Source organism: Loa loa, assembly GCF_000183805.2.
Source record: "Loa loa unplaced genomic scaffold supercont3.2, whole genome shotgun sequence".
Taxonomy (NCBI): domain Eukaryota; kingdom Metazoa; phylum Nematoda; class Chromadorea; order Rhabditida; family Onchocercidae; genus Loa; species Loa loa.
Window position 1 is genome coordinate 752,134 of NW_018108182.1, and position 9,178 is coordinate 761,311.

Consider the following 9,178-nt stretch of genomic DNA (forward strand, 5'->3'; position numbering starts at 1 on the left):
CAAAACAATGATTGCACTCTGCGAGGAACCGTGATTCGCATTTGCGACGGATTAAACAGTTTTTGATGTTTCAAAGTTGAATTTTTGTTTTCCGGAAAGAGGTAAAATGATGAGTAGACGGACAAACATTCAAATAATTGTTGTGATCCAGTTGTTCACCATATATTCTGATCAATGACATTGGGGAACGGAGAGCAGGGGTTTGATAACTTAGATGTCGAAAATTAAAACTTTTAATTGTTGAAAAGTCTTTAAGTTATAATCTGATAGAACAAAACTTCATGTTCAATAATGGAAAGATAGAGCAAAGGGAATCGAAACAAAAAGCTCGAAAATTTTTCTGCTAATATTTGCGTCACATTGACCGAAATAAAGTTTTTTCCAAAAGAAAAAAAAATCCTAATAAGAAAGGTCAATCGATGAAACACTTAATTATTTATTTAAAAATTTGGGAAAAGTTTTCTCGATCTTGTTTGCTTCCACAGGAATTTGAATAGAGTACATGCGTGAAAGTTAGCAAGTTTAAAAGTAAAATATTTTGACGATTGAGTGGGAGATGTGTAATTGCTTTCATTAACATTTCCCTATGATACGTTTGAAATTGATGAGGTTACGTTCGTGAAGAAGAGTAAAAGTTCACGTATAATGTAGAAGGTTGCAAATTGTTGAAATCACCAAATGTGCGCAATCTGTTCGGTTCATTTTGATAATGTAAAATGTATGAATGAATGAGGGAGAGAGAAAGAGAAACTTGACGATTTTTGAAAGTTACTTATTTACTTTTAAATTTTTCGTCACATTTATAGCTGAAGACAAATAGTCCGGCATTGGTAATGGAACCGTTACAGGGATTTCTTCGAGCCGGACGTATTCAGTCTATTTCGCTTCGTCTTGATGGTACTCATAAAGCATCGGTAAGTGGCGCTTTTGTCAGTCCATTTCCTCCCATATATAGAAAAGAGTCGAATTTCTCAATTACTTTCTCTTTACTACTATTACTCCTTCTTCTATATTCCTCCTTCTTTTTCTCTGCTTAGATCTTATCAATTTTGAACTCTTTTTTACTGATAATCTTATCAGTTACATATGTCAAATCATTACGTATCTATTTGACATAGTTTCATGCCAATGCATATTACTCTTATGGTCTTAATGATTCTTTTTTGTTCACAATTTATAAATTGTATAAAACCGCAATTACATTATCAGTAGTTTGGCTATACGGTATTAGCCAAGGATGCAAAATGAAGCATCCTATCAAGTCCCGCGTTCTCTTAGATCGCATTACTATTGCTAAATCTCATTGTTGGTCTCACTAGTTTCTTGTTTCTCTATCAAAATTTATATGAAAATTTCTAAGCAAACTTCAAAAAAAACACTGAAAGCAGAGAAGAAAGATTTTTTTCTTTCAAAATTATAATTTTTTAGAAGCGATCAATAGAAATTTACTGTCGTCCAGTGGATAAAAGGACAGAGGCTGAGTGTCGTCGATGGTTTCTAGCACCAATAGAAATGGGAGAATCGAATGATCAACTTGCACAAACATTGCGAATCAAAACAAGCACTGGTTTCACACCTCTTGAGGTAACCTAGTTCTAGTTTGATGTGTATCCTACTAGCTTTTAAAAAGTTATTTTAATATGAATAATAACTCACTGGTAGTTTGCACGAATGTTGGAAGAATCTGTTTCAAAAAATGACCGGTCATTACTTCCTTTGCACGAATGTTGGAAGAAACTGTTTCAAAAAAATGACCGGTCATTACTTCCTTCGCACGAATGTTGGAAGAAACTGTTTCAAAAAAATGACCGGTCATCAGTTCTCATTTAAATGATAGCTAATAACATTCAATCGGATTAAATTCAGCTTTAACTTCTTATAATTTGTATCTAATCTGAAAATGTTCTGGTCTCAATTCTTTCTACAATTACCATTCTGTATCGCTTGAATCTTGAATTAACTTCAGTTTTTTCCTTTTTTTTTCCTTAATAGAAAGACCTTACCAAGTCCTGTGTCCTTTCGAATCGCATTACTATAAGTATAAAATGAGCATATATACTTATTTCCATCGCATAACTTCAGGAATGAAATTTGATTTACTCTATTCCATTAAGTGATCTAATTTGTCTTCCAGACAGTTCTTGACCTTCCGTGTCGAGCGATTGCCATTCAAGCAGAGCAGCATCCAACACTTCTCACTAATGATTCGGATACAGTAACCGCTCATCAAATTGATAGCGGTAAGAAAATCTTTTTTTTTGAATTTTTTTGATTAATAGGCTCCAGTAATTACCAATTACATGAAGGTGGAATACAAAAGTCGACTCATGGAAGTGGAATATCGCCTAGTCTATTGATGTATGATTTTAAACGAACTTAATGAAGCTTGGTAACATTGTCATCAGGTAACTTTTAGGAACAACAACTGCTTGTGAGATATCAGAAACCGAGGTGTTGGCAATGCTCCCACCGGATTGGGCACTGAATACAGCACACGGAATTGATGAAAACAGTTGGAACCGGAATATTTTATCGTGGCCTCGTCCTTCGTGTAGATGGCTTGAGAAATTCTTCGATTCAATCTTTCCACCGGATGAAACACAAGAAACAGTTCCACCCTGTACAGCAAGTCGATAAATTCAACAAAGTTTTGAGCAAAATTACAGGGAATTGTCAAATTTAAATAAGAAATTTATTTGACAATCATATTTTGCATAAAATAAACCAACACTTCCTTTTTCTAAATTCCAAAAATTGTTGTGCGCAATGGGAACGATCTGTGTGGAATTTCGACGATAACACAACTACAAGTAAGTTGTAAGGGGACATACTGCACTGTTGAATCAACCACAAACTTGTGCAAATGATTTCTCAAACAAAAGTCACTTCAGTATCCCTTATGACTCTTACCATGAAGTTTCATGTCAACAATGACTAGTTCGACTAGTTGTCCCCTGTAACTATCGTCGGTGAAATCACAATCTACGAACACAATTTCATGATTGCAGTATTTGTACAATATAAATAGCTAAACAACAATGATTGTGTCAACTAATCATACCTGTTCATTTCCTTTTCCAGTGTGTTGTTCGGATTGCTTTGTTTTCATCTTTTCATCATAACTTATAAAAATAGATCAACAAAATGATGGATTTGAATCTGTAATACAGAAGAAAGTGGATGAAGTGAATATTATTAAGCAATTTCAATTGTATGATCTATCAGTTAATCGATTACAGTAAAAGTATATTTCCTGTACTTTTGTTTATCTTCTCTGCATGACAACCTTCATTGACAATCTCTTATGGTAAATACCATCAGCAATGTCATCGTCACAACAAATGAAGGTATTGTAACAATGATCCAATCTATTCACCATTACTTCCTCTCTTCCAACCATTGATTGCTACCATCGCGCATATCTTTAATCCATTTGGCGCCTCCATCCCTTTTACCAATTTTTAAAATGTAAATTATATCGATAACAGAAGACAGCATTTCACTATTTATAAAGGTGATTTGCTTCCGGATACTTCAATGGGTTATCCAGTCATATCAGGTGGCTAAGTTGACCTGCCTCTCATATAACACATTTTTATGCTGAGTTGACCTGTCTCTCATATAACCCGTTTTTATTCTAATATCCTAATTATTATGTATTATTAATTAAAAAGTAGACTGCAAACATGACAAGAATCTAAATTATTAATATTAATCACGAAGAGTAGCAGTGGTAAAATATGTTTTAGATTTGTCCATTCCTAATAACAATTTACCCCGCTGTTTACAGATATTTTTGTTATCCAAGCTGCATATTCCCGAGATATGAACTCTGCTTATCAAGAACTTGTCATCCAATCTCGAAATGCTTTTCAATTTAGCTATTATAACTTATCATTTAAGAGCTATTTTCGTACGGAAAAAGGACCCTTTTATTACTTATCATTTAATCAATGTTTTGCAAAACATCCCATTCCTAACATCCCATTTCTAATAATATCCCGGGATTTTACCTTGCAACTACCTTTAGATGGATATTATGTTTGAAGTTATTGTGAAGTTTATATACTGCATCCTATCAATCCACGATGGCGCATTTGTCGACATATACATCTCCCGTTATTCAATCTTTCCTCCGGGATTTTCCTTGGCATGTAACGATATGTTCCGTTCAGTTTATCCTTTTGCTCTTTTCTTCACATAGATAATTTCCTATACCGAACATTTTCCAATTTCGGGATTACTGTTATAAGAGCAAAGATGATTAGTTCATTGTTCTCTCCAGTGAATTGCAATTTAAATACTTTCTGAGAAATGACAGTTGGAAATGTTTGGGAAAGAAAAAGGAAATCCTGAGATCAATCTTGGTTATATCATAATGATAGTATGATATAGACGTTATCAAGTCCTACTCTAATACTACTCTGAGAATATAGAAATCTGATATGAGCAACAAAATGAGAGAGACGTTTTCATTGCATTTTAGCCGCATTAAATTCGAAGTCACATCGAGTTGCAGTTCGGTTAAGCGGATTACATTTCATTGTATGCTATTGTTTGTTACTCTCTCCTCTGCTTGTGATTTACATCGGGACATTTTAGGATAGAAGTTTTGAAATTTAGTGGCAAATATTCCAGAAGTTTCAGAATTTAATAGCAAACAGTGAGTATTTTATCAGCAAATATTTCTTTTCAAAATTCTACATCATTAACGATATCACTTCATCATATCTTTGGGACATTTTAGATTTAGTAGCGAACAATGAGTTAACATTGAACATTTCCCAAATCACCCCTGTTGATGTCAAATGGACTTGCAGGTTTTTCGCATATATAAGATAGATTGTGTGTTATCCACAGCCACTTATCGAACAATTCCTTATGATTCTGGTGCAAGTCTTCTTCCGCTGTTGATGTTTCACTCCACATCTTCCTCTTTATATGCTTACTTACTTCATTACTGATAGTAAGAAAGCTTTTGCGATGTGTATCTTCATTTCTTAACTTCGACAAAACATTGATGATTTGATGTTCTTTGCAGGAAGAAATGAACGTAGAGCTTTCTTTGAAAGACTTGAAAGCGCTTTTGGACGATAATAACATAGACTTAAGTATGCGTCAGCTAGTATCGATCCCAGTAAAAGCTTTGGTAAGTTTTTGGTTCTCTAAAAAACTAATTGCACTTAGCGTTGTCTTGTTTCTCAAATTGTTTTTTACGAATGAGTGAGGGAGCACTTCTCGATATTTTGAATTCTATATAAAATTTGTTTGTTTCCTATATGTCTAAATGTTTTACGGCACACTTTTGCAGAGTAAAATTCCACGTGCCACATACCTCGACTTTTCGAATAATTTAATAACATCGATTCCATCAGATTTCTGCTTGTTAACGCATGTCACCAAGTTAGATCTCAGCAACAACCGTATCGTCCATTTACCGGAAGAATTTGGCAAGCTAACCAACCTCGTTCATCTCGACCTTTACAAAAATGAAATTGAAGTAAAATAACATTCTACGATAGTTTAATATGTTTTAATATAGGTCGTTCTGTGTTAATCCTACATGTACAGTTCAAGTTGTACCATTGTCTAGTTTGTTCAAAGCATTCTGATAATTTGAGTTTTTTTTTTTCAAGTATAATTTGACGAAGGATTAAGATTACTCACATTGACAAAACGAGCGGTAGTATTACAGGAACTGCCGTTATCTTTTGGTGATCTGGTTTCACTAAAATGGTTGGATTTAAAAGGCAATCCTTTACAATTAGAACTTTCGCAAGCAGCAGGCGAGTGTTTGGATGAAAAAGGTTGCAAAACGGCCGCTTTGAATGTTGTACGACTCATGCACGATCAATCTATCAAACAGCAACAACTTCTTGAAAAACAGAAATCTGTCAAAAAACGTATGTTTCTGTTCTTTAAATGACACGGATACAAAATGCATGACCTGACAAGACCAGGCCCCACTTAAAACAATTTCTGATTAAATTATTTTTGGATATACAAAGGTTATAAAGTTATAGCATCCATTAGCAACATTTTTGATAAGTAATGATATCTTTTGTTGGAGTTTTGCAGAAAATAAGAATTTTGAATGCCATATTGATGTGAGAATCTATAACCAAAAAGAATGGAGCTTTTGAAAGTAAATCATCGTAATTGAAAGTGAAAAGAGGTATTTGATTTGATTTTTTTTAGAATTCGAGGACAACGATACAGTCAATCACGGACCAGCTGTGCAAAAAGAAAAAACAAAGAAAAAGAAAAATAAGCACCGAGATCTGGTTAATGAACATTTGGAGCCAACGACGGAACATGCGCAACGAAATGGTAATTTCATCGTATGTTCAATTGGTCATATTGCATTTCTGGATATATCATTTGTTTTCTATTTATTTTATAAATCTTTGTTTTTTATGTAATTCATTTATTTTAATATCTTACCAATTGTTGAAAGTTCCAAAAAAGATTTTTTTCCTTGTGCCACAAAATAAACACCATTGTGTATCAGGATATGAACATTTTTTTTTCATTAGGTAATAGTCTCTATTGCTAACAAGTGTTTCATTTTAGCACCTCGGGCTGTACCAAGAAAGGACGAAAAGGCAAGTCATGAGACGAAAAAAAACAAAAAATGCACCTCCAACAATGGCCAGTTCTTTTTCTTTTCAAATATTACTAATCTGCTCCGCAACACCTACGAAGTAAGACAGGAAATCAAATCACACTATCTGTCTTACGGCAATCGAAATTGTTAATGGAAAATAACTTGTTGATTTAGTATTGTTTAAGTAGGATGTTGTCAATGAATCCATGCAATTCATTTGGAATAGTAAGAGGTAAGTATAGACTAGTGCAGTGAACATTGTCAAATATTGTTATTCTACTCCACTCCTTTTAGTGATATCCTTTTGGTGGAGGATTTTAACTATTTCGTTCATCTTCACGTTGGCTATCTCCGTATCTGTTGTTGCTATGGTAGTGACCAACTGTTTTGGTGAACCGCGGCGCTGGTCCTTGTCATCGAAACCGTTCTGTGAGGATCTACAAACAGTAGTAACAGAACATTCAGTTGGTTTAAATTTTGCACCTTATAAATTTAAATAATGAATTTATTATTTGCACCTTTACTGTTGTGCCTTACCTCCCTAAAATTGTTTAATTTTAGTAAATCACGAAAATTAAAATAACACTTTCGTAACTTGACTTTATTTACATGGAGATAAATCTAAAAAAAAAAATTGTTTCGCCTTGCAGAACTTTAGACATGATCGATTTTCAGTTTCCATTAACGATATCTGGTAATTTCTTCCTTTCGATTACGTCACTGTTGAAATCGTATATGGATGCTGCCGGTACAGCTTGGCAGGAGTTCGAGCACGATAATGATTTAGTTGCTGTTATTAAAGATTCTTATTATTTACTTTATATGAAATTGGTCTCAGTGGGATTACTAGTGCAAGGCTACGCGGTGTACAAGGTATGTTTTCATTTCTCGTTTATCAGTTTGGTTGAATTCACATGTTTTTATTTTAAAATTCACTAATAACCTATTTAAACTAATGATAATTTATAAAATTCGTCTTAATATTTTCCGAATATTTCGTGCGCATGCCCATGAACGTAGTCATAGCATTTGTATACCATGAAGGATAAATTTCTTTCAATGGCCAAAAAGCATGAGATAGTTTATCACTTGTTTTGAATACGATTACATTTTTACTCTTTTGGCGCAGAACCTCCAAGGAATAATTGTATATCCTTTTCAGAATTTAAATTTTTGATATTTCTCATTAGGCAACGGAAAAAAAATCATGCTCAGTATGGTAGAGAAGAATCTGATGATTCATGATATAAATAGATTTGTTTGATAATGAAGTCCGCTAAAAACTCTTCGGTCATGTCTCTTGATTTTTTATATTTTGGTGTGGTGCAACTTTTGAACGAATTCTCAAGGAAGATGAATTTTATTCATTTTATTCAAAACTTAATTATTTCAAAAACTTTCATATGTTATTTCTTATAGTACGAGAATTTCATAGCTTTTTATAATGCATATGTTGCTGATGCTGTTAATAATGCTCTGAAGAATATATGGCTTTTACTGAGGATATTTGGCTTGATGTTCGCTGATTTATTGATGCTTATTGTTGGTAAGCACTTGTTATACTTTTTCAAGTGTAGGTGAGAGGGGGGAGGTCCTTTCGATTAGGTTTAGGAAAATGCTATTTCATTTTTTTGGGATCGAAACTCATAATCAACAAAGATTCACGCGGCATGAATTATTATTTTAAAAATTCTATGATGTAAGACTCGATTTGGGCACTTTCAATGGTAGATTGGTAGACGCATAGTCACTTCTGTCAGCTGAGACCATACGAAGAGTTTTTAAACCACTATTGATTATGGACTTGTCATACTAATTGCTTATAATACACGAAAAAATGTTCTCGTGCCAAAAACGATTCAGATTTTATGAAGCATTGCAGGCGAAGGTTTCCTCTTCATTTCGTCGGTTGTCGAAACGATATTTACATTCGCGTACAGAGGTGATCAGCTGGCGGAAGTATTGCAAAACTGGTGGAGTAGAGTGAAATAGGGCAGTGATAGATCTTTTGCTTTCTTAGCAAAACACTGTTCCTCTCATTTTTTGCGGGTATCTATGTTTCTTTTAGTATGTATCAGTGAAACATAGAGTGAAGAACTTTTAATTACGTTAGAAAACATGTTAATCCTTAAACAGTCTTTTATCTCTTGTAATTTTTGCAGATTATTCTCGGTTTACGCTGTAATACACGTTCAAGTGAACCGGAAATTATTTTGTTTCATGCATAGATACTGTGGAAGGGAAACTCAGTAGTATAAAGCCATTAGATGTTCTCTGTGGTGATTCGTATTACTAGGATTCATAAAATTGCACAAATCCATTCCCTTTCCACACTCATGTGCATTTGTCTGTTATCATTTTAGTCGCAATACTGTTACAATGTTAACTAAATTAAAGTTTGTTTATTGAAAAGTTCCTAGGAATTGGCATCTGTTAACTTATTGAAATATGGTAGTGCAAATCCATTATATATATATATATATATATATATATATATATATATATATATATATATATATATATATATATATATATATATATATATATATATATATATATATATATTATTAT

At 33.3% G+C, this 9,178-nt stretch overlaps 2 protein-coding genes across 2 annotated transcripts; both read left to right on the forward strand.

Annotated features, from left to right (window-relative positions):
- Positions 1–833: 833 nt before the first annotated feature.
- LOAG_10065 (hypothetical protein) lies at positions 834–2,637 on the forward strand (the record flags this gene model as incomplete). Its single annotated transcript, XM_003145592.1, has 4 exons — positions 834–914; positions 1,429–1,584; positions 2,135–2,240; positions 2,417–2,637. The coding sequence occupies 4 exons, from the start codon at positions 834–836 to the stop codon at positions 2,635–2,637; spliced, it is 564 nt and encodes a 187-aa protein (XP_003145640.1).
- A 2,398-nt stretch (positions 2,638–5,035) lies between these two features.
- Positions 5,036–8,976, forward strand: LOAG_10066 (hypothetical protein). The gene is made up of 9 exons (XM_020448077.1): positions 5,036–5,149; positions 5,312–5,500; positions 5,696–5,903; positions 6,199–6,330; positions 6,574–6,651; positions 6,902–7,071; positions 7,283–7,480; positions 8,027–8,153; positions 8,490–8,976. The coding sequence occupies exons 1-9, from the start codon at positions 5,048–5,050 to the stop codon at positions 8,597–8,599; spliced, it is 1,314 nt and encodes a 437-aa protein (XP_020301747.1). The 5' UTR covers positions 5,036–5,047; the 3' UTR covers positions 8,600–8,976.
- The last annotated feature ends 202 nt before the right edge of the window (positions 8,977–9,178 follow it).